Source organism: Myxocyprinus asiaticus, chromosome 16, assembly GCF_019703515.2.
Source record: "Myxocyprinus asiaticus isolate MX2 ecotype Aquarium Trade chromosome 16, UBuf_Myxa_2, whole genome shotgun sequence".
Taxonomy (NCBI): domain Eukaryota; kingdom Metazoa; phylum Chordata; class Actinopteri; order Cypriniformes; family Catostomidae; genus Myxocyprinus; species Myxocyprinus asiaticus.
In genome coordinates, this window is record NC_059359.1 from 14,899,068 (window position 1) to 14,925,152 (window position 26,085).

A 26,085-nucleotide genomic window follows, 5' to 3' on the forward strand; every position below is an offset into this window, starting at 1 on the left:
AAACCAACCGAAACCAGATTCATCAACATTAGTACAAATGTTTGCACCAAATGTACACACCTGTTGTGAATCCCATGGAAATCTTTCTGTGCACAAAAGTACACAACTTGCATTTAATACTGATTGAGACTGACTGTGCTAATAATAGTGTGAATGTTTTACATGTGATAACAAATAGAACAAAAGTATAAAGGATTGGTCCTATAATTGAATACAGTTGTCATATCATCAATGATCTAAAATTGTAGCAGAGCTTTTCTAGAGCTGCCGCTGTGTGTTTGCTATCCTGTGTTGGATCTGGCTATTGTAGTGTGGTAGGTGATCCTCACAGCTCCAACACAAACACCCCCGACATTTCCACACACTGTCCACAGTTCCTAAGTGCCTATTCTCAAGTGTCTGTCAGAGTTGAGTAGGTTTTATGTGAACATTGACATATCTACCATAGGAGGTTACACACACTGCAGGTTTAAATGTTTTTTGCCAACTAAAACCATTCAATCAGTTAGAAAAGTCAGAATAGTCTGGAGGTCTGTACCGAATTTGGTGGATATAGCTTGAAAGCTGTAGGAGTTACAACTGATCATTTTGGTCTTGCTGTAGGGATTTTGTAAAAACCCTAAACCATGCCTGTAGACAGGGTTGGGGAGTAACAGAATACATGTAATGGGATTACGTATTTAAAATACAAAATATAAGTAACTGTATTCCACTAAAGTTACAATTTAAATCATTGGTAATTAGAATATAGCTACATTCAAAAAGTATTTTGATTACTGCAGAGATTACTTTTACTGCAATTTATTGTCATTTGTTTCATTTAATATTTAGTGCTTTCAGATGGAAAACATTTATACATATAAATTATGTGTTCCAAAGTGCATTTGAACAGCGGTGAAACTTTCTTATGATGTGTTACATTCATACGAGCAGACAGAGAAGTAAGTTTGAAGTAAGTTTGGAGCAGAAGAAATAGAAATAAACCTTGTGTAAATTGTCAGGTTTATGCTAAGCTAAGATGCTATTTCTAGCCATTTTACATGCACAAGTTTCCAGGCACGATCATATTTTTTTATCAAGAAAATTCACATTAGATCATAATTTCTTTTTTTCTAGTAAGACCTTTGATATTAGGGCAAAAATCGTATTCTTGATAATATTTTTTTTTATTGTTTTCCTGTAAAAATATCTAAAAATCCTTAAAACAAGATCAATTTGATTTATCTTGTTTTAGAAACAACACTGCATAAGATATTTAGGTTTTTCAGAGAATGTATTTTTAACATGTGTGTTTTGTCTTACTGTACTGGCAGAGTTTTTATAGTCAAAACAAGTGGAAAAAAATCTACCAGTGCTGAAGAAGTAATCCAAAGTATTTAGAATACGTTTGTGGCAGTGGGGGCGTGGTCGAGCATCCGTCGGGAAAGAGAGGGCGGTGAAGGTGCATACACCTGAGCCAAATTATGACTAACACCTGTCTCTAATTGTGGTGAGATTGGGGAGAGCGGCATAAAAGGACCATGCCAGCGCCAGATCGAGAGAGAGACACTGGGTCAAGAGCCTTACTGTGAAGCTGATGTGTTAGTGTAAAGCTGTAAACCAGAGAAGTGGTCAATTAAAAGTTCCCTACCTGTGTTTGAAGAATCCAGTTCCTGGTGTCCTTCCTTGTTACAACGTTACTGACCTTGAGTAATCTAATGGAATATGTTACAAATGACATTTTACAGCATGTATTCTGTAATCTGTAGTGGAATAAATTTCAAAAGTAACCCTCCCCACCCTGCCTGTAGAGTAACAGACATTATGTAACAAGGCAACATAATAAAGAGTGAGTAGGTGTGTTGAAACTTTGACATGTACAGTTTATGTAATGTTTACATTTGGCTGTTTAATATAAAGAAGATACAGTCAGGGAAAGTTGTATTGTACTAAAGAGATGTACTACCAAGCGGTGGTAGAAGTGCTAAATTTGGTGTCAAATTAAGCTGATTGGTGAGGTTGATCTCCATTGAGTCATAGTGTGAGTCACAGTTCTTCCAGGCCAGCCAGTAAAAACAATCAACAAGTTTTTCAGCTGACCATGAATCTTGTGGTGGCAAATGCTCTCAATAGATACGATCAAATAAGAGACACAGCTGTTGTTCTCCTGCTGTGACATATCACTCTCTAGCCAATGAGCAAAACTCAGTCCTGGTGTTATATAAATTAATCATGAGTCCTTAACACTGGTTAACTATGAATCTCAAGTTGAAGACACAGATGAATTTGAAATATGATGTTTGTTTGAGACAAGCATCCTTTGCATTCAACTCACTGCACTGCATGCAACATTCACAGTTTATACAAGATGTGAGAGCTGATGCTTGTATCCCACAACTTCTACTTTTTAAAGGAATATTCCGGGTTCAATCCAGGTTAAGCTTAATAGACAGCATCTGTGGCATAATGTTGATTACCACAAAAAATAATTTCGTCTCATCCCTCCTTTTCTTTAAAAAAAGTAAAAATAGAGGTTAAAGTGAGGCACTTACAATGGGAGTGAATGGGGCCAATTTTCTGAGATTTAAAGGCAGAAATGTGAAGCATATCATTTTATAAAAGCACTTTCATTAATTCTTCTGTTAAAACTCATGTATTATTTGAGCTGTAAAGTTGTTTAAATCATCATTTTTCAGTTGTTTTAGGGTTTTAAGAATTTATTGACAGTACATCATCATGGTGACAAAGTTGTAATTGGCTATAACTTTACACAGAAAAGGTTAGTAAGTGATTTTATCACACTAGAATAATGTTAATTCTCAAACTGTTTATGTATTGTGGCTATAATTTTGAAACAGTGAGTATTTTAATGTTTACAGATGGGCGCCTTTCACTTCCATTGCAAGTGCCTCACTGGAACCCATACTTTCGCTTTTTTATTTTTTTATTTATTTATTTTTTAAGAAAAGGAGGGACAAGTCAAAATTAATTATTATATTTATTATTGGTAATCAATATTATGCCACAAATGCTGTCCATTGACTTGTATTAAACCCCGAACACTCCTTTAATACTTTAATAACTTTCATTTTAATCTCTATCATGAACAAACATTATATAATATTTAACAGACCAGCAGTTAATGTACATGTATATATCATTATGTATGAACATATATGAATCAAAGTTTCATGACATTTAAATGGAAAGATCATCCAAATTTGATAATTGTTATCATTAATTACAGTTCTATCAGGAAGACTCGCAGACTTGAGTGAAATTTAAGATGACATTTATTTGATGAATATAAAACAGAAATGTAATGTCTCTCTTTGGCGTAATCCCCGTCTGGCGGTCCGAAGAAGTTGTACTCAGAACCGTCATATCCTGCCGGAGATAGGAGGCAGGGGCGAGGAGCCTACCCCCGTGCAGGACGGGACTCAACTGGTGGTGGTGGGGTGGTGGGGGTTGCCGTGTTAGCACACTGAAACAGCAATGTGATAGATTGTGAGCAAATTTATAAAGCATTGGCTTACTTGTGATTGGCTAGGAGTTACCTAGCTAATGGTGCGATGATGTACAGCTGCTAGTCTTCCCGCTAGAACTACGCTGCGCTTACATTGAATGCTGACTGAGGCTGTCTAACATTCTGCCTAACATCTCATTTTGTGTTCCATGGAAAAAAGAAAGTCATACAGGTTTGAAACATGTGAGTAAATGATAACAGAATTGTCATTTTGGGTGAACTTTTCCTTTAATTATGTGAATATACATTAATTTGTAATCGTTTCAGCATTAAATAATGTAATAATATATTGTTAATGCTATTAAACGGTTATTATAGTTGGAGCTATGGCTCAGTAGGTAGTGCATGTGCTCACGACACATAAGTAGCCATTGTACTTGTGAAGATGCAGATTTGAATCCAATCTGAATCATATCTCTCCACTTTCTCCACTGTCTGTTATTCACTATGAAAAGACATTAAATAAAATGAAGAAAAAAAGTGTTATGAAAAAGACTTTCTTTGTCAGCTGTTTGTTTTAATCTAAAGTTATAAGTCATATATATAGTTTATTTATGAGTCTACCAAACAGAATGCTGCATTCTGCATTTCACCACTAAGCATGATTGTTATCAAGTGTGAATCATTCAATATTTCTTCCACTCATGAAGAAGGCACAATGACTCATGAGAGTAAGAATACGGATCCCGAATGGCATTACCGATTTAGGTCCACAAAGGACCAAGAGAAAGCCACATTGGTGTCGATCTGTTGCTTGATCACAAAGGCCACCATTGCCCAAATGTATATAGAAAAGAAGACCACAGGTTACCCAGCTGTTGCCCATTTACCTACTGCTGCTTCGTGACCACAAATTTGCAACCCCCATGGCTTTGACCTCTTACTATCTTAAATTTTCTCCAAACACCTTTTAGTGGTTATTTGAATTGGAATGAGAACACAAGAAAGTCCAATGCTGAATGCAAAGTTCTTTAAAAACATGTCTCTCACCACAAGAACAACAAAACGGGCCTGCTTGGAAAGTACCCAGCCAATAACAATTTCCAAAGGGCTTATTTTGAGCACCAGCCATTCTGCGCCCTCACAATATGTCATCATATGATAACAGCTGTGGGAAGGAGCCTTGTTGCCTGGGAGATAAGGGAGCTCAGAGTGAGTGTGAGTGTGAGAGAGAAGGGCTGGGGACAGCAGTTTGTTTGAAGTCCTTTGATGGTGTAGAGACTAGCAGTGTGGCGCAGTGGCTATATACACACCCAGAGCCTGACCGCATGATAACCCTTATGTTCCTTTAAAAGCGATGGTCCAAATGATATGTTTGCCTTTCAGTAGTAACATTTATAAGATATCTTTGGGTCAAAAAGTCCAAGGGTCAATGTCAACAGCTGGAGTAAAGAGAAACTTTATATATATATATATATATATATATATACTGTATATAACTAAAGTTGCATTTTTGTCAAAACATGGCACCTCATTGCCCCACCAATGTCTTCAGTATACTGCCCCATGTCAAAAGAGCCCACCCCCATGCCTCTACAATATTCTAGTGCAGTGATATGGTTGTTGACCCTAAGGGGCCACAATAGGCCTAAGTGCATTCTTATGTCTCTATGATATTCTGGAGCTGTGACATTGCTGGGGCATCTAGGGGCACATTAAGGGCCTCAGTACACTGCCCTGAATCAAAAGAGCCAACCCCTATGTCTCTATGATATTCTGGAGCTGTGATATTGCCTGGGCATCTAGGGCCCCATTAACGGCCTCAGTACCAGAGCATGTGAGCGAAGTGGAGCAGTGTGACACTCCGCTCTATAACCCGCTCCATGCATGTGCGCTCCGCTCAGCCGCTTACGGCCCAAGCGGACTCTCCGCTCAAGTACCCCTCACACTCACCGGTAAAAAAGTGTTCGCTCAAATCCCGCTCCGAAATGAAATTTCTCTGTAGTATACTTGGTTCCAAACACGCACACAGGGGGTAGCTACAGTGGCCCAAGCAACTGCCCCTTTGCCCACATGGGCTGAGGTGCCCCTCTGGGTGAAATATAGACTATAGGGAGACATTTATTAAAGTATCAAATGATTAGTAACATACACATCTGAAATTATGTGATTGTATTGTTGTGTTTTTGTAAATAAAATCTCACTGTTTATTTTGGACTGGTTTACAACAGCTGTTAGATAATCGGGTCAACCAGACCTTCATTATCATTTGTAATCAGTCAAATATTTCTCTGTTAGCACATATGTCATTGAACATCTTCAAATAATGCCTTAAAAACATTTCAGTTCTAAATTACCTTTATTTACTTTAAACAAGTCAATAAACATGCTTCTACAAGTGATAAAACATATGTGCGGTGGCGCAGAAACTCACATATGTGCAAATTCCCATTTTTCAGTTTAAACTGGATTTGAGTGACACAACCGACCCAGAAAAACACAATCTTTTCAACTTTAAAGTTTGTTCAAGTCATTTATGTCAATAATGAAAACATGGACTGATACCAGGAAAAATATTGCAGGTAAAAGTGAAATTCAGAATTGTTTTTCAGTTGTCTCCATGGAATGATTATATTGTAGATTTGATACATTAATATGTTTCTGATTCAATGCTATCAGACTTTAAATTAAAATGAGCAATTTCTCATCCTAATTTTGTGTTCAGTTTTAAAAGGTTTATTAAGTTATCCAGAAAACAGCAGTGAATGTTTTCTCTTATTCAGTGTTGTTGCCTTATTAATATTCCCTTAAATTGTATATGTTCGAATCAAATGCAATCTAAAGGACTGTTGTTATTTATATAATAATAATTATATTAGTAGATACCATGTGCCCCCTTTGTTTTTCCTTGATATTTTTAAAGCATTATAAAGTGAATCTGGACTTTATATGCGTCAAACGATCATGTGTCATGCACTCTTTACATGTACAGCAAGGTTTAAATATTTAAGGTTCAAATATTTGTCCTCCATAAAGTGAGATTTTGTCCTATATATATTTGATGAAAACATGTTTAATGATCCTAAAACAAATACACTGCCTTCATTTAAGAAATGTTTTTTCAACGCTCCACGCTCACTCCACTCCGCTCACATGGTCTGCTCAGTAAACTTCCCAGAGTAAAAGAGTCAACCCCCATGTCTGTATGATGTTCTGGTGCTGAGATATGGTGTTCTGGGTGGTTGCTAGGGTGTCACTAAATTTGACTTGCTGTCCCAAGTGAAAAGAGGTCACCCTCATATCTCTACAATTTTCTGTTTCAGAGAAATCCATCCTCTGCCTACTTGTCAGTATTAAGTCTATGGGCTTTTTGCCATTTTTTCAACCATCGGGTGAACACCGATCACTTATAAAAGTCATTGGTCTCCTCATTAAGACTGTTGATTTGACCTCATTTATGGGTGTACGACAAACAGCACAGTTAGAAAAGGGATTACCCAAACTGGGTTAGGGATTTTGTAAAATCCCTAAACGAAGGTTAGAAAAGGGATTACCCAAATTGGGTTAGGAATTTTGTAAAATCCCTAAATGAAGGTCAGAACAATAGTAAAAGTTGACCCTTGCTAAACAAGCACCACTAACTAGATTTGTACTTTTTTGAAGATTTGTTTTTCCCAAGCAAAACTTTCAACTGCAATGCCAGGATGTTGCTGTGTGGTTAAGGCATTCTGAGGTGTTTTAGCATGTTTCTATGTGGTTAACTTACTCTGTGGTTACTTACTGGTTCAAGTCAAAAGAGCCCACCAACAAGTCTCCATAATATTTTGTTCCTAAAGTGGCTCAGTATAAGTCTATGGGATTATTTGCCCACTTTATTGTACGATTGCTTAGAAAAGTCATAGAACACAACAAGCCACATGCTTATTAAAGTGCAAAATGGATCATTTTCACTCAAAAAACCATAAAACATCTATTATTAAAAGGACATCTCACCTAGAGAAAAAAGTTCAAAGCTTATAGGGTTAACAACAGGGTCAACTAGGGTTAATTGTAAGGTCAACTTGAAAGTTGGTGGTCTTCCTCTAGGACAACTAAAAAAGCTTCATAGTCTAATTTTATTACCTGCTAAGAATATTTTCTTTTTATCTCTTAAGTAAATCTCTTGGGTTATATTGACCAGTCATTACGAAATGATGGCAGAGGAACTCAAGACTGGCCCTGAAGAGATGTACATCAGAGTGTCAAGGCCCGTCTCACATTCAAGCTGTTCCAGGACTGTTTGAGTGACATGACCTTACACTAATACAACCTGTCTTGTTGCTTCCGTCACATCCATACCAATCGTATACCTTCCATTGCCCCTCATTCTTTGTAAATTAATTCATCACCTTGCATTGCCTCCATGCTATAACTAGCCACTGACATCTTCCTAAAAATACCCACTCTTAATTTTCCTGCAGGACAACTCAAGCGGTACCCACAATTGGAGCAATCCCCACGGCAACAACACAATATTAAAACAAACTAGTCATTTGTGGGACCCTATAAAGTTACAAAGAATGCAGGGCCAGGAATTATAGCCAATTCCATACTTCAAATTCTTCTTTGAAATGGAGGCAGGCAAAGAAAAATAAATTTTGGCAACCAGTCTGAATGTCTCTGGGTGAGAGAAACCTGATTGGCAGGTCAGTGCATTCATGTTTATTTGCTGCCCTCTGCTGAATATTAATATGGCAGATGTCTCATAAATGGACATTAAAGGGATAGTTCACCCAAAAATGAAAACTCTCCCATTATTTACTCACTTTCATGCCATCCCAGATGCGTATGACTTTCTTTCTTCTGTTGAACACACAGATTTTTAGAATAATATTTCAGCTTTGTAGGTCCTTTCAATGTAAGTGAATGGTAACCAGACATTTAAAGCTCCAAAAATGACATAAAGGCAGCATAAAAGCAATCAATATGACTCCAGTAGTTTAATATATGTCTTCTGAAGCGATGCAATCACTTTCAGTGAGAAACAGATCAATATTTCAATCCTTTTTTACTATAAATCTCCACTTTCACTTTCAGAATGTGAAGTAAAAGTGGAGATTTATAGTAAAAAAGGACTTAACTATTTATCTGTTTCTCAACCACAACTATTATGTTGCTTCTAAAGACATAGATTTAACCACTGGATTGTATTGATTACTTTTATGCTTCCTTAATGTGATTTTTGGAGCTTGGAAGGTCTGGTCACCATTCCCTTGCATTATATGGACCTACAAAGCTGAAATATTCGTCTATAAATCTTCATTTGTGTTCTGCAGATGAAAGTCACACACACCTGGGATGGCATGTGGTGAGTAAATGATGAGAATTTTCATTTTTGGGTGAACGATCACTTTAATAAACAGTAACCTCTGACACATGGTGTCTTATATCATGTCTATGTATCTTACAGACCTCAACATGCAAAATAGCATTAATTCACTTTCCTTGCATTTTTATTCCATACAATGAAAGTGAATGGTGACTGAGGCTGTCATTTTCTTAACATCTTTTGAGTTCCACGGAGGAAAGAGCTGTATGGGTTTGGTACAACATGAGGGTGAGTAAATGACAGAATGTAAATTTTTGGGTGGACTATCCCTTTAAGTAATAAACATGTGAATTTGTACTGTACATAGAATGAAGGGATTCCCTCCTTAAGGCGTGAAAATGAAAATGTGAATTTGACCGTTAAAATCGATGCCTTGGAAGACATCTGTGAAAACCATTTTGGTGGAGTGCCAACAAGATCCTCTTCTTAACGTAAAAATTGGGGTATAAAGAGAAGGGTAACCATGGTATTTGATATTACAAGTCATTTAGTGAGATATGATCAGTTAAGCATGTTCTGGGGAGAGGCAGAAGAGAAAGTCATAAATCCTAGTGGTATTAGATGCCGCAGTATACAGATGGCAAAAGCTCTGGAGCATGTGCACAAAGGTCAAAATGGATGTATGCTTGGCAGGAAGTCTGGTATAGGCATGTAACTCATGGCTTGCTGGCCTTCTGGAAAAGCATCATAGGAGACAGCTGAGTCATCTTGGAGCTGGTTAGTTTTCCCAAAAGGATATACATTACATCTATAACATAGATCATTAAAGTTTCACGCAGATTGAGACTGTACCATTGTCATAAAAAAAAAAAAAAAAAGAATAAAAAAATAAAATAAAAAAATCAGACATTAATAAATGAATTTAAAAAAAAAAGGTTTTAATAAAAACAACATTTCTATCCTCCCATCATAAAAATACATATTCTACATATCTCTTTTCTGTACAACACACTTTCTGTTATCTTTGAAAAACTGACTGGTGAATGGACAAATGCAACTTGATCAGACTTTAGAATAATTGCAAACACATTATAATAAGGTTCTATTCGGTAACATTAGTTAATTCATCATAGGTATCATGAACTAACAATGAATTTTGATTAATGATAATTTAGAAATATGATTAATTAATTAATATTAATGTATACAACTTTTCATGTTGAAAATGTATTAATAGTATTAGAAATTAACGTTAACCAAGATCAATAAATGCAATAAAAGTATTGTTCAATGTTACTTCATGTTAACAATTGTTTAAAAAAAATGTTAATGTACACAACCTTCTTGTAAAGTTTTACATAATTATGTTAAATTAAAAGGAGCTATTCAGAATACATTTCCTCTTTAATAGACTCAGAATAGTGCCATTATGCCTTTGACACACAACTAAATATTTATGCAGTAGCATTTAAATTCAGGATTAGCAAATATTTTGAATAAGCCAGACAAAATAGCCAGACCATAACCTTTAAGTTGCAGTTGCAACAGTAATAACCAAATTCAAATTAAAGGTCAGTTATCTCATTAGCATGAATGATGATGATTAGTCTCTTTTGCATATTATTAATTAGATATTAATATTACTATTTAATCACTCAAACACACACCGAACATTAGTGCAATGTCCCTGTTGCCTAAGTGATCTTGCACAAAATATAAATGTCTGCATCTGGTGCAACACTATGGCATTAAAATGTTCTCACTGTGAGGCAACATGAAAATTAAAACATCTCTTATCATCACTAACATAAAAAGAAGAGGTCTTTGAAACAGTGGAGTTCAGACCTTTTTCATTCTGTTTTATTCCACAGATCGTCTCTTTCCATTGTCCAATTTACATTATTCACATTTAACTGTACCCAGTAGTTACAATTCTCTTCGAGTTAAATAACTAAACATAAAAAAACAAAACATCCAAAGCACTTTTGTGTTCAACCCATAACAGCATGAATCATAACAAGGATCAATAATGTTTGTCACAAGCCTTTTTTTAATTGTTGTATTGTGGTGATCAGAATAGAAAGCATGAATTGGACCGCCACAAAGTGTGAGGTCATACGGAGTAGAGACTTGATGAATGGTGAATCTGGTGCATGTTGGTGGGACTTGTTTTGTTCAGCTCGATTGTGTAGCTTCCTTGTAATTTCCATTATTTGCCATAAGAGAGGCTTTGATAGTGGGGTTGCTCTGTACAGTCTAAACAGAAGTCAGTTTTTGGGTTTGGCACAGGTCTGTTCATGCTGTGCTTCTTTCCATCAGGTCCCTAAGGTAGACACCAATAAGGGACCCACAGATTTAATTCTTTATCCAACAGTGCACAACCTCAGAGGACTTCTGGAGGACACAGAAACAATGTTTAGGTTAAAAATGGATATGAATTCAATGCATGACAAAAAAGGAGGACCAGATAATACTAAAATAGCTTTTTAACAACAAATTCAGCCTAGAACAAATTCTGCCCTGTTGGAAAATCCAGCTAAAATCAGCTGCTATTACACAGGGCTCCAACACCTTTTCATTTGTTTGTGATTTACTGGATAAAGATTTGTAACAACATTTTATAGAGACTGCACCCACAAAGAGTAATTTCTAGACTATACTTTACACTCACTGAACACTTTGGACTTCTGCTGTTATAGCCCATCCGCCACAAGGTTCGACGTGTTGTGCATTCTGAGATGCTATTCTGCTCACTACAATTGTACAGAGTGGTTATCGGAGTTCCTGTAGCCTGTCTGTCTGCTCAAACCAGTCTGGCCATTCTCCACTGACCTCTCTCATCAACAAGGATGTTTTTGTTTTTGGCACCATTCTGAGTAAACTCTAGAGACTGTTGTGTGTGAAAATCCCAGGAGATCACCAGTTACAGAAATACTCAAACCAGCCCGTCTGCTCCAATCATGCCACTGTCGAAATCACTGAGATCAAATTTTTTCCCCATTCTAATGTTTGATGTGAACATTAACTGAAGCTCCTGACCCATATCTGCATGATCAAGCACTTAGCACTAGGACTGCTTTTTGATACTCTTTTAGCACAGTCAATGCACAGACTGTATGTCTAGAAAAACTAAGCTGTCTGCGCATACTGTGCGAGACGTACTGAATTATACATTAGCCTTTAGGCTGGTATGTTTTTTTCCAAAAAGGTGTACAAGAAAACTAGAGTGCTTCAAACTGCCCATGATAATTCTATACTTAATATAAGACAAGAAAGTTGAGCTCCAGATATGCCAAACCAAAGATTCTGGATATCTCCTCAGATTAAAAATGTAAGTTTTCTCAGTTTACGAGAGTTGGCATGCCCTGGGGTGAACCCCCTTGTGTTTTCTTTGCGGATAATTTACGACTGAAGAGCTGTCAGCAGGCTGACAGGTGAAGGTACGTGCTGAGGGAAGCAGCGCAAGTAATGCTGACCAGGCCAATGTAAGGGGGTAGATGGGGTGACGAGCTAAGCCAGGGTTACTGTTTCCAGTCTTGGGTGCCAGTATGGCAGAATCAGGTCTCCGACACCATTCCTGGAATCCAGCTCAGTGCCAAAGCCTGCCAGGCTCTTCACCCCATTACCCGGCCTGTTGCCCAGCAGCCCTCAATAGGGATTTAACACGTGTGCACCATGATACCCACACCTGAGTCAACTTTAAACTTCCAGGCCCAAAAAAAGGAGGAAAGATGAGGAGATTGACTCTTCTGCCCAAAAGTAACACTAATCATTCATTTGTGATGCCAGTGCAAGTTTTCGAGCAATATTGCAAAATCTGCTCATAATGTGAAAAGTCACATGTATGATGGACATGCATCTAAAACACATTTAAAGGGGCTCAAATGTATCGTTAAAACTATAAACTGTTCACGCCGGAGACTGACGATGCAGTATTATATATTTAACACTGAAACATGAGAAACTGAGAAGTCTGCTTTTACTGTCCACATAGAACTAAATCTGCAGAAGAAACAACTTCTCGTCCCAATCAGGGGGTCAGGAATTGTGTGGTTAGCATGACCCCCTGCTGGCAGATGCCGGAACTTCACAATTTGGTGCCAAAAGCATGTTTTCCCATTGATAGCCATTCAAAACCAGACATGTATTTGGATTAAAACGATTTTTTTCCAAGCAACATATAAATTGCAAGCATTTCTTTATACTATAGTAGATGTTTTACCAGTAACAGCGCTCTTAAAAGCCTGAAATGGACGAGTCATCAGTCATGAGCAACAACACCTGAGTAAATTGTTTTTGCAATTGTTGTTAGTACATCAAAGGTTCAAGAACACAGGGGTCAAAGGTCAGTGCCAACATAGCAGATGTAGTATGTCAAGACAAAGAAGAACATACTTCGTGGTCAAGATTCAAGTACTTCATCGAATTCAGTAAATATTCTGAAAGTTTGGGAATTCCAAACGGAGCCCTTTTCTAACATGTGCTTTAGTGGTATGGTTGCAGTTCCTCTAGAAGCTCACCTGCCACATTCTGAGGTTTAATTGGGCCTGTTTTCTTAAGGAATGATTCCCCACTCTCAAAGGCCATGATTGGCTCATCAGGCATGTCAGTCTCTGACCTCTCCCGCCCACTGCTGTGATTGGTCAGTTGGATGATCTCTTCAAAGTGACCCTCCCCTTTGGCTGACAGGCCATTCTCATGTTTGGTAGACTGTACACCATTCATCTCAAGTAATGACACACTGAAAGAGAAAATAGAAGGCATGGATTACTTCAGATGGCGCAAAAAATCCTACACTGATAAGATGCATCCAGCAAAAGTAACTCTTTGCTCAGAAAAATACAACACTGACCACATTTACATGCACTTAAGAAAACGGTTTATTCCAGGGTTTTTGCAGTAAGTGGCGTTCTGAAACGTCATGGAAACAAGAATGCCAATTTCTTTACGCCCTTTAAGGGGTTGAGAGAAACCGGTTAACACACCCAGGTTGTGTGCGGCAAGTGATTTTCTAGTACCAAATGAGCAATTTAGCATGATTACTCAAGGATAAGGTGCTGGAGTGATGGCAGATTTGATCAAAAATGACTCTCTTCAAATAGTGATGGTGCTGTTTTTAACATCAGTAATGTCCTGACTATACTTTGTGATCAGTTGAATGCCACTTTGGTGAATTAAAGTACCAATTTCCTTCCGAAACAGCAAAATCTGTAAATTATTCCAAACTTTTGGCCGCCAGTGTGTGTGTATATATATCACAATATCCAATTACGTCATCAACCCCCCGACTGAAGGATCGGTGAATACTCTTGCTTTAGTGATTTTGCATTGAAAATTAAATTAATTCATTTAAAAACAAAAAACTTAAACCAAAAAACTTTTCTAAATTCAAACTGCACTTCAAATTAAACGAAAAAGCTATTTAAATAGCGAATTGGTTAAAAAAACATATATAACCACCTTTCAATTTAATGTCAGGCAAATAAAATACTAATACATATTAAGATCTAAAAACTATTCTAAATGTAAACATAATAATTATAATGATAATAATCACTGAAATACTCTATAAATCTTGGTTCGAGGTGTTTTTGTATTATTTTATGATTTAATCACAGATGTATAGGCTATAAATAAAGTTACCCTGCAGAGCTGAGCTCACAACGAACTGCTCTGTGGAAATAAAGTGAAATTAACTCAAAGCACCTATTGAGATGAGATGGTCTGAGGTCATTTGCAGCATTGTCACAGACGATACTACTCTTTTTTTGTGTGTGTGTGGATTTTCCCCTTTTTCTCCCAATTTGGAATGCCCAATTCCCAATGTGCTTTTTTTAAGTCCTTGTGGTCACGTAGTGATTCGCCTCAGTCCGGGTGGCAGAGGATGAATCCCAGTTGCCTCCGCATCTGAGACAGTCAACCCGCGCATCTTATCACATGGCTTGTTGAGCGCGTTGCCACGGAGACATAGCGCATGTGGAGACTTCACGCCATCCACCGCGGCAACCACGCTCAACTCACCACGCACCCCACCGAGAACGAACCACATTATAGCGACCACGAGGAGTTTACCCCATGTGACTCTACCCTCCCTAGCAACCGGGCCAATTTGGTTGCTTAGGAGACCTGGCTGGATTCAGACGATACTATTCTTGCAAAAAATGTTCAGAAGACTGAAACAAAGAAAGAGTGAGAACCCTTAACATACGCGTGTTCCACGAGACTGCAAGTTTCCGAACATACAGCGCGTCAGACATGCACATAGACGGCTTTTCTGTTATCTGTTCTTAAAAATATAATAAAGTGCATTTCTTCAAATGCGTGTCTGTGTGTCTAACAGTATTTCTTGTGTCATTCTGAATCCGAGATGTCTTTCAGTTACCCACCATTCACATTATATTCACTACCTGCAATTAAACGTCTTCTGTCAGTGTGCGTACTTTGCTGCCTGTGTAATTTGATACATTGGTAAAGAACATCTGGCTTTCAATGTGTTGTTTAGGTTCATTTATCATGAGTCGCAAACTCTTCATTAGGTAACTATTCTTTATTTAAAGCTATTCTTTTCGTTAGGCTATTGTACTGATATTGGAAGTTCCATTTATAATGTTTCCACCGGTATAACATTTCACACCAGTGTTGTCCCTTGTACAGAGTAAAACCAGTAACACTGTACACCGTGGCAACCCAACTGGATGGACCATTTTTATATTTTCCTTCAAGTGAGAATCTACAAACAACAAACAAACTAATTACATAACAACAGTGAAGCGTAGCACTGGATGCACTTTATTCCCACTCTAGAGGCTAAACACTATTCATTACTGCTCCACGCACATATACAGCAATAATTACCCAATCACTTAGCCAGGTGTCAGATAACTAGCACAAAGGTTTAGAGCTCGGTCCGGATTTAATTGTCCTTCGGTCCGGATCCGGACCGGAGTCTGCCTATTGAGTACCCCTGCTATAAACTATACCCATTTACAAACACCAATGTAAAATACTGACGGTCCCTCATGTTTGCATATATATGCTTGTACATTGGGGGAATCCCAGAGTTTTACATAAGAGGGAAACCCCACTATTGCAGCGCAATTCCGCTGCAACAACCCTGGAATATCCGGAAATAAAGTGAAGCAACAAGGAATACAATAGTGAAGTCTTCCTCGGATACCATGTTTGTTCTTTACACAAGTGTCGTGTGGTGAAATCTGCTTACTGACTTTTAATTCAGTTCAGGTTCAAGTAATGTTTAATTTATGGTTAGTCTTGCTTCACCGTGTACTGTGTTTGTTCATTACGGGTTGGCCAATGCTACACAAATCATCATTTCATGACTCCCAAATGCAGGACTTACCTTTCCTTCACACCTCTTTGAAACTGACCATCTTGTTTCAAAAGCGTGCTTGGCTGGTAGTCAGCGGATGCTACAGACAGACAGAATTTCATGTTAATAGGTTTTCAAAAGATCTTAATACTAAATGCAAAGTTTGCTCTGAGAAAGCCTGTCCTAGTGTTTAACAGGGTAAAAAAGCCCTGCAATTTGTTTGTACATATGTATTCCAAGCGGTTAGCAATAACAATCTTTGCTTTTGGAAAAAAGTAGACTTAGTAAAGGCATATTCATCGAGTTGCCTGATTAGAGAAAAACTACTCAGCATCTTAGCACTAAGATCAATGCACTCCATTTCAACCCGGTAGCTTTCAGAGAAGAATGCAAAGTGGACACATGCATTTGGCATTTTACATTATTCTAAACAATTTAAGCAATTTGGGTAAATATAAGAGGACTATTCTGAAGTCTGTTGTAAGAGCCACACTTCCTGCTACCAGTTGGTGGCACTACGACTGTGACCCAAAATAGTCACTTTCATGTGATTAGACCCCAAGACTAAACATAAACTATGATGAATTCATCATGCTGCCAGTTCACATGCTGTTACAAAGGATACTGGGAGATCTTGGTTTTGAACAGTAAAAGCATTTAGATCTATAACGCAAGACCTACAGACAGACAGGAAATATTGTGTGTATACACTTTTTCAGGGGTGGGACATCTTCTCATGCTATATGCTCTCCATCTGACTACATGAACTGAGACCATTGGGAAAATACTCCATATACAACCTCTGGCTAAAATCAGTTTGTTTTTTGTAGGAGAATGTTTTATCCTCTCTCAAAACACTGTTTAACTTTTATTTCTGCAATTATTAATGAAGGAAAATAAAGTCTTAAGACTTGTTTAAGGTACATGTAAAATGGCAGCGCCATGGGCAAAGTTGTGCAGGACTGATCTAAATCTGCAGAGGCAGATGACCATACGGTCTTTAATTAAATGTTCCACTCCAGAGAAAGTCAGAATAGTTCCTCTTTCAAAGGTAAAATCCCATATTGGAAAACTACTTGAACCAGTTTAAGTTGGTCTGCTTCTGTAAGAAAAATACCTCTAAAACCAGGCTGGGAGTCCAGCTAAGGCTAGCAAATCAGCTTAGACTGGTTTCATATAATGTTACTGCAGGGGAAGTATCAAAGAGATCTGAGCAGTGCACTGAAAGAATGGCGAATGCCACATACACCGATGGTGCCAGATGGGCTGGTTTGAGTATTTCTGTAACTGCTGGTGTCCTGGGATATTCTAGCAGTCTCTAGAATTTACTCTGAATGGTGCCAAAAAAAAAAAAAAAAAAAAAAAAAAAAAACATACAGTGAGTGGCAGTTCTGTGGATGGAAATGCCTTGTTGATGAGAGGTCAACAGAGAATGACCAGACTGGTTCAAACTGACAAAGTCTACGGTAACTCCGTACAACTGTGGTGAGAAGAATGGCATCTCAGAATGCTATTCTGAGATGCGGGTTTGCACTGTTTTGGCGGCACGAGGGGGACCTACACAATATTAGGCAGGTGGTTTTAATGTTGTGGTTGATCGGTGTATAACTAAAGATTGTCCATACTTAATTACATCCATACATAAAGGGATAGTTCACCCAAAAATGAAAATTATCTCATTTACTCACCCCCATGCCATTCCAGATGTGTATTCCTTTATTTCTTCTGCTGAACACAAATAAAGATTTTAGAAGAATATCTCAGCTCTGTAGGTCCATGCCATGCAGGTGAATGATGGCCAGAACTTTGAAGCTCCAAAAAGCACATTAAGGCAGCATAAATGTTATCATATGACTCCAGTGGTTAAATCCAAGAAATAGATTTAACCACTGGAGTTGTTTAGATTACTTTTATGCTGCATTTATATGCTTTTTGGAGCTTCACAAATTTGGTACCTATTCACTTGCATTGTGAGGACCTACAGAGCTGAAATATTCTTCTGAAAGTCTTCGTTTGTGTTCATCAGAAGAAAGAAAGTCACACATCTGGGATGGCGTGAGGGTGAGTAAATGAAGAGAAGTTTCCTTTTTGGATGAACTATCCCTTTAATCCACCCTCAAATGATATGAACATAAATTAAATACACATAAATTAGCTGACATACCTTTATTTATCTCTAAATCGATTGTGGAATCTTTGCCATTGACTTCAGATGAAGGAGATTTTGTGTCTTTCTGCATGAAGGAAAGAGAAGAAAAGGGCCAAATTAGATTCTGAGCTCTTAAACCGCAAATTGAAATCAGAACTGTGCTACTGCTGCAGTGAGGCAGTTTTTAATGAGAACCACACTGTACCTTTTCTCCTGCATCTGTTTTGCGTGTTCTCTTCATAATCTCCTCCAGACGCTAGTGACAACACACAGAAAAGGCAAAGAAGATCAAGAAAAATTTATATAAATTGGTCTCAATACATCTTTTTAAAGGGGAAATGTACCAATAGAACAGAAAAACACTGCAATGTGTAAAGCTCAGAGCTAATTGCTTTAGAGGACATCACATTCTCTAAAATCACACCAGAAAGAGGAAGTACTGTACTAGTGAGTTAATACCACTAGAACAGAGTGGACGAGGGCCACCATTCTCCAGTAAACAGGTTTAAAGTGAGGGGAAAGGCAGTGTAAGCGAAGGTGTTGTTCCATGAACAGTTTTTGCTCTCCAGTAGTTAGACCACCCTGAAAAGTTATTTTTACAAACCCATCTCTACCGCAGTGGGAGTCTAAAAGCTACCGTGGGCATGTGTGACTACTTAGGAGAGGAAATGAATGGATAGCTGAGTTCGAAGTTTGTGTAGATATATAAACAATTGCCTCTAATTAGATTTTAAAAGAAAACAGAAAGTCAGCAGAGGCTTTGGCAAGTGAGGACCAGTCTTACCTTCTTTCTCTCCAGCCTCTCTTGTTCCTCCTTCTGGAAATGTTTTTCCCTCTCCAGGCGTTGTCTCTCGGCCTCCTCCCGAGCCTTTGCATCAGCCACCTCTTTCTACAGAAAAAATTAACATACAATCAGATTGACACTGAACATCCAGGGATATTAAAATAGGGGTTTTGTCTGCAGCCATTCATTCAGCTCACATTTAACACAAGATGATGGTCGTTCAATTCCAGCAAAAGGACAAATCATGCCCAATGTGTAAAGCGACAACTGTCCATGAGAATTCTGGCATCAAAATCACATAACCTAGTGCTATGAGATTATCAGATATTATCTACTTACTTAATATTCACTTAATTACAGTTTTGAACACAAGGTGGTTGTAAAACCTTAAAAGCGCTCTTGTTTCAATGGCAGTTGCTGTCGTGCCATTCACAGAAGAGGTATATAACAGCTAATTTGTGAGCACTTTAGTTCATCATAGCTCTGCAGTTGCTTGAAAATGTGTATTTTTTCAGTACAGATTTGGATCAAATAAATTCAAGATTCTTTGTTTAATAATACCTTATAATAAACTGTTCAATAATAAATATTTTTGGCAAAAAATGTCAGTCTGATTATAGATGCAATCAGTGAAGTGTAAGAGAAAGATGTGGTGTAAGTACACTGTGCTTCATGGCTGAGCTGCTCAACCAGCTTTAAAATCTAACAGGTGACTTGATTAAGAAGCTACTGAAGATAATAGGGCCCCAATGCACCAAGAATCACAGAGCTGATTAAAACTTAAAATGTATTCAAACTAATGTAGGAAATAATTGCAGTAGATCACTGCAATTGTACACATGAGATAAAATTAAAATGTTAAAGATTGTGCAGACTACAGACTTCCTTTTACTGAGAAGTTAAAAAGGGAAAAGGGTTAGTTCACACAAAAATGAAAATTATTTTAGAATTTACTCACCCTCATGCCATCCCAGATATGTATGACTTTCTTTTTCTGCTGAAAACAAATGAAGATTTTTAGAAGAATTTCTCAGCTCTGTAGGTTCACACAATGCAAGTGAAAGGTGGCTAGAACTTTGAAGCTCCAAAAAGCACATAAACCCAGCAGAAAAGTAATCCATAGGACTCCAGTGGTTAAATCCATATCTTCAGAAGCGATATGATAGGTGTGTGAGTGAGAAACAGATCGATATTTAAGTAATCTAATCAATATTAATACCATTTTTACTTTAAATTCTCCTCCCTGCCCAGTAGGTGGCAATATGCAAGAAGAATGTGAATCGCCAAAAACAAAAGAAGAATGTGAACGTGGTGGATATTTATAGTAAAAAAGGACTTAATTATTGATCTGATTCTCACCCACACCTATCATAGCACTTCTGAAGACATGAAGACTTATCCAAGCCATATGGATTACTTTTATGCTGCCTTTATATGCTTTTTAGACCTTTAAAGTTCTGGCCACCATTTACTTGCATTGTACGGACCTACAAAGCTGAGATATTCTTCTAAAAATCTTTGTTTGTGTTCAGCAGAAAAATGAAAGTCATACACATCTGGGATGGCATGAGGGTGAGTAAATAATGAGAGAATTTTCATTTTTGGGTGAACTATCCCTTTTAACTAGCAGATGAGCAATTACTTTTCCAACCCTTTTATTGGCAGCTAAAGTAAACAGGAGACAATTTTATTTGAGGAAAAGGAGGGAATAGGATCAGGACCAAACCTAGGCCATATTCCAACCTGCGTTGCCAGCATGAGCACCAAGGCTCAACGTGTCTCAAACATTTGCATTAAATACCAGGCCTCGGCTCTGACACAACTGAGCAATTACTGAATATACACTGCCATCACCTGCATCTACAGCTCATGTTAACACACTGAATGGAGTTTTATGACCCTAAGGATACTGGCAAATGTAGTTGGTTTTTTACCTGTTTCTGAAGACGGTCATTCTCTTCCTGTTCGATTTTGGCTCTTTCCTGCGCCTCCTCTTCCTCCTGCAGGCGCTGGGCCTTCTCCCTCAACCTCTCCTGCTCAGCCATGAGCTGCGCCTCCTCCTCTCTGTGCCTCCTCTCCTCAACCTCCTGTGCTAGCCTCTCCTCATGCTGGAGCCTGTGTGATACACACACACCACTCAATTTTATGAATCTTTTAAAAATGGAAGTAAGCTAGCTCGCTAGTTCGAATCCCACAGCATGCTGAGTGACTCCAGCCAGGTCTCCTAAGCAACCAAATTGGCCCGGTTGCTAGGGAGGGTAGAGTCACATGGGGTAAACTCTTCGTGGTCGCTATAATGTGGTTCGTTTTTGGTGGGCGCATGGTGAGTTGAGCGTGGTTGCCGCCGTGGATGGCGTGATGTCTCCGTGGCAACGCACTCAACAAGCCACGTGATAAGATGCGCGGGTTGACGGTCTCAGACACGGAGGCAACTGGGATTCGTCTTCCGCCACCCGGGCTGAGGCGAATCACTACGCGACCACGAGGACTTAAAAAGCACATTGGGAATTGGGCATTCCAAATTGGGAGAAAAAATAAATAAATAAAATGGAAGTATGAATGCAAGTGGACCAGTGTTATCTTGCAAAATTCATCATGATAGAATCTCTGAAACTTACATTTTGTCATCTTTTTGGCAGATATTACTGATAGACACAGTAGTAAAGAGAGATGGGAAATCAAAGGGAGAGAGAATGGAGTGGGAAGGGAATGTGAACCAGACTGGACTTGAATCAGGGTGTCCAACATGAGAAATATGATTCAATAGGTCAGATTACTCAGACGGACCACAAGGCCTCTGCTCTGACAATTCTTTAATTTCTAGATAAAGTCAGAGCATTACAAATTGCCAAATGCAAAACTTGAAATAGGCCCAGAGTTTGAATCTGTGAATCTCTTTAGCTGTGACCAAAATATCCTTAGTTACCATCGGCACTGAAGCATACACTGTGTGGAATGCTCAATACACTGCTGCCAAAATCGCTATTGGCTCATAAAGTCACTACACTCATAAACTGTCACCAAGAACTCCAGACGTCAACAGCTCCACACCGCTGAGGCTATTCCTGGAGCTTACACAGGCTGATGAAGGAGAACGTGTTTATCAGAGAACCACAGCCTGTAATATCGGAGGTAGAATGTAGCTTTGATACAAGGGATTTGCGCGAGACGCTGAAAAACAACAAGATGCGGCGCAATGGTCAGAGACGTCCATCTAGTGCATGTTTGCATATGAAAACAATTAAAAAATACTGTGGACGGACACAAAAATTTATTCAGTCTGAAAGGCACCTTAAGGTGGTAACAATAGTCAATGTATTTGTTGCAAACCTCTCTCTCTCCCGTTGTTCTCTCCGTTCTTGCTCTTCTCTTTCTCTCTGTTCACGGGCCTGTCGTCTCTTTTCAGCCAGTATGCGAGAGGCCTCCTCCGGGTTGTTGGTGCCAGCCATGGGTTTGACTGGAGAGGGAGCTGGAGAGGCAACCTGTGGGAGGGCAGGGACAAGAGGGGACTCCTCAGGGGCAGAGGGTGTGAAAGCCGACAGGATTGGCGCAGTAGCGACAGGGGGCTTGTCTGGAAATGATGACACAACAATCGAGGGGACAGGAGACGAGGCTAGAGGTGACAGAGAAATGGAGAAGGTAAAATATGAGGACTGGAGAGAAGAAACAATGACAGATTTGTTGTCTGTGAGAAGGCTGAATGATTCTAAATGATACTGGTGAGGGCTTGATTAAATTTCAGCACGTCTACACTGACAAAAACAAAGTTAGAGCATTGCCACTCCACACGTTACAATTTCTAAAAAAGGCAAACTGTTACATAATAACTTGCAGCAGTAATCCAGACTAAACAGACAAGACCTTCACGCAGTCTGCTGGAATCAGCGTGCGCTGTGAGGCAGGAGTGCATGTTCAATTACGGTGATTACTGAAGAGTGTTTCAGTAATGATTTTAGCTTACTGGCTCTTAAGTAGATAGAGCAGCTATGCAATTTAGCTAACAAGCTCTCTCACACCCAATAAAGAGCGATGACAATCTGCTTGTAGAATAGCTACTGCACTCTGTCAAAAATATGCACGTAAACAAGCTACATAATTATGGTATATGGGCTGGGGTTATACACTGTGGCTAAAATGCAATAAAGACAGCTAGCTATGAAAAAAAAGTACAATTTATACTTGGATTATATTGGATTCCTATCCTACTTTCCTAGCATATGGAAACATAAATATAACAAATATTAGGGATAGGTCAGGATGGTCAACATGCTGATTAGTGATATAACTAAGGCTGTATCCGAAAGCAGAAAATTGCTGCCTTCGGAGGTTGTATACAGAGGCAGGTAGGCATCAAGACATGCCTGAATCCAGTATTTGTGTCACATCCTGTATACTGAGATACCTTCATCTGGTCAGTTTTTATAATGGCCGGGAAGTGCAAAACAAAACAAAAAAATCTGAAAACACGGTGTCCTTATTTTTTTTTACTTATGACTCCATTACTAGCAAGAATAAAGCATTGTAGTTTCTAAATATTTGCTTGGTTGTCTAAAGGTCACTTGAAGTGAGGGATCAAAGAAGATGCTTAAACTTTCGGGGACAGCCTAGTTTATCTAGCTGTTTTTAGTGCTGGTGCTTTGAAGGGGGTGAATTTAGTGCAGCAATTTCTCGAAGAAGGATTTAGCAAGCTGCTATAACTCTTAGACGGTCAGCAACATGCTAAAACCCTCTCCGAAGTTGCATCTCAAAACTCACAAACCTTTAAAACACAGCCACTACAGCCATCAAAACACAGCTTTTATAACAATTTGATCATTACAACAAAAAATTTCAAGACATTATTGTTGAACTTTAAATTGCCCATTATTATGCATAATCTGTAGATCTCTGTTTTATGGGAGGATTATGATATTTGTGTATTAACCTCCTAATACCCCACATCTACATGCGTGGACATTATGTTTTGGCTTCACTATAGGGTATGCATTGTTTCATTTCAATTAAACTGACTGATCTCAGTTCAGGAGACTCTTTAGGCTGTCATTAAAGGGTTAAACCTTCGCCGCACCGAGTCATGTGACAAAACAACATGCTTCGCTTAGTGTCCGTATATGGCTATGAAATGTGTCTGGTCGAGATGACCCTAAACTAGACTAATTACATAGTAATTAATCTTAAAACAGATAATAAAGATTTTGAAAATATGCAGTTGTACACACACCTAGCAAATATATATGGAAAATTGGGATCCATTTTGCCTGTTGTTATCAAATCCCTCAAAAAACAGAAGCACTTAGCAACTGCCACAATAAGCACACTCACTCGTTGGCTCTTCGGGCGTAGCCGGCCTGCGGGTCTCTCTAACCCTTTCCATTGTGATGGGTGAGGCTGTACGAGCCTCCACGCGGGCAGGGGTTCTGGCCCTCTTGGGTCGGGCTTTAGGAGTGCTGGGGCTTACTGCGGGACTCGGGGAGGACGCCCGGACTTTTGGCGTGACAGGAGAAGCAGCTCGCACTTTGGACACAGGACTTGGGCTGGAAACATGTAAAGAAATTCCATTTAACTTTGAGCGATATTGTAAAATGCAACGTAAAGCTTGATGGTAGAGACAACAAAGAAATTTGTACACTTGTTAGAATTGTGCATTAACCCCACATTACACTGCAAATTAAACTGTGACCTGATATTTATTTATGTCCTAAAAGTACACTGGCGGCCAAAAGTTTGGAATAATGTACAGATTTTGCACTTATGCAAAGAAATTGGTACTTTTATTAACCAGAGTGGCATTCAACTGATCACAATCTATAGTCAGGACATTAATAACATGAAAAATTACTATTACAACTTGAAAATGTTCAGAACATCTTAAAATACTTCAAAGAGTGACATTTCACCCCACGCTTCCTGTAACACTTGCCATAGATGCGGCTGTCTTGTCGGGCACTTCTCACGCACCTTACAGTCTAGTTGATCCCACAAAATCTCAATGGGGTTAAAATCCATAACACTCTTTTCCAATTATCTGTTGTCCAATGTCTGTGTTTCTTTGCCCACTATAACATTTTCTTTTTGTTTTTCTGTTTCAAAAGCAGCTTTTTCTTTGCAATTCTTCCCATAAGTCTACCCCTGAATCTTCTCCTAACTGTACATGAAACTGGTGTTGAGCGGGTAGAATTCAATGAAGCTGTCAGCTGAGGACATGCAAGGTGTCTATTTCTCAAACTAGAGACTCTGATGTACTTATCCTCTTGTTTAGTTGTACATCTGGGGCTGGTTGCACCAGCTGTGTGTAAGTTAAAACTTCACAATTTACGCACTACTAAATATTTGAGCGTTGCACCATTAAAATTAGGTAGGACGTAACCCTACGTATGAACTAAATATTTACGGAAGCCTCTGACCAGGATTAACGGATGGAATAAAAAAGCATACTGATATTTTATGACATCAATGAGCTCATGTTTTGCGTGACAGGCATAAATCATTTCGACATACAGTATGATGTTGACATTTACACTCGTTTACATTTACGAGAGAAACATTTTTTTACTTTTAAGCGGCTCTTCAGCATGAAAGCGTTCAAACGGTGCAGTTTTCAGGATGCGTCGCCCGGTGTCAAGTTTCAACACATTCAAAATATATATAGGATATTAAAATGAATAAATGTCTATTTTTCCAGCCTGTTGTATTAGTGTTTATTTATCACCCATTATTTATTTTAGATACAGTTCCTATATATTGTTATTTACACAGGGCAAATATATTGATCAAATCTACTTTTATTACGTATCGTATTTTAATGGGGATATAATTTATTACAGCTGACCGTTACGAGCAAACAAGGTTTGAACACAAGTTCTGTGTACAAATTTAAAGGCTGCTTATTGGATAAATACAGGTAAATGTCATATTATGCGACTACACATTACTTTACAGAGAGCTTACGACCTACTAGTTAAGTCTTGCCTTAAGAACAGGTGGTGCAACCAAATTAAGCACTGACTTAGTTACAAACTAGTAGTTACTAAGCCCTTAGTGTGAACTTTACGTCCTAACTTACATGAGA

At 38.5% G+C, this 26,085-nt stretch overlaps 1 protein-coding gene across 4 annotated transcripts in view; it reads right to left on the bottom strand.

The window, feature by feature from the left end:
- Window positions 1-9,670: 9,670 nt before the first annotated feature.
- Window positions 9,671-26,085, bottom strand: part of LOC127453988 (MAP7 domain-containing protein 1-like) — a 75,941-nt gene continuing 59,526 nt past the window's right edge. For all 4 annotated transcript variants that reach the window (XM_051720867.1, XM_051720865.1, XM_051720866.1 and 1 more), the window contains 9 exons: window positions 24,339-24,550; window positions 22,347-22,629; window positions 20,951-21,131; window positions 19,017-19,121; window positions 18,438-18,488; window positions 18,248-18,317; window positions 16,114-16,183; window positions 13,274-13,494; window positions 9,671-11,147 (listed from right to left, as the gene is read on the bottom strand). In XM_051720867.1, the coding sequence (XP_051576827.1) occupies window positions 11,137-11,147; window positions 13,274-13,494; window positions 16,114-16,183; window positions 18,248-18,317; window positions 18,438-18,488; window positions 19,017-19,121; window positions 20,951-21,131; window positions 22,347-22,629; window positions 24,339-24,550 (1,204 nt within the window). In that variant the 3' untranslated portion in view covers window positions 9,671-11,136. The remainder of the gene's footprint in view (window positions 11,148-13,273; window positions 13,495-16,113; window positions 16,184-18,247; window positions 18,318-18,437; window positions 18,489-19,016; window positions 19,122-20,950; window positions 21,132-22,346; window positions 22,630-24,338; window positions 24,551-26,085) is intronic.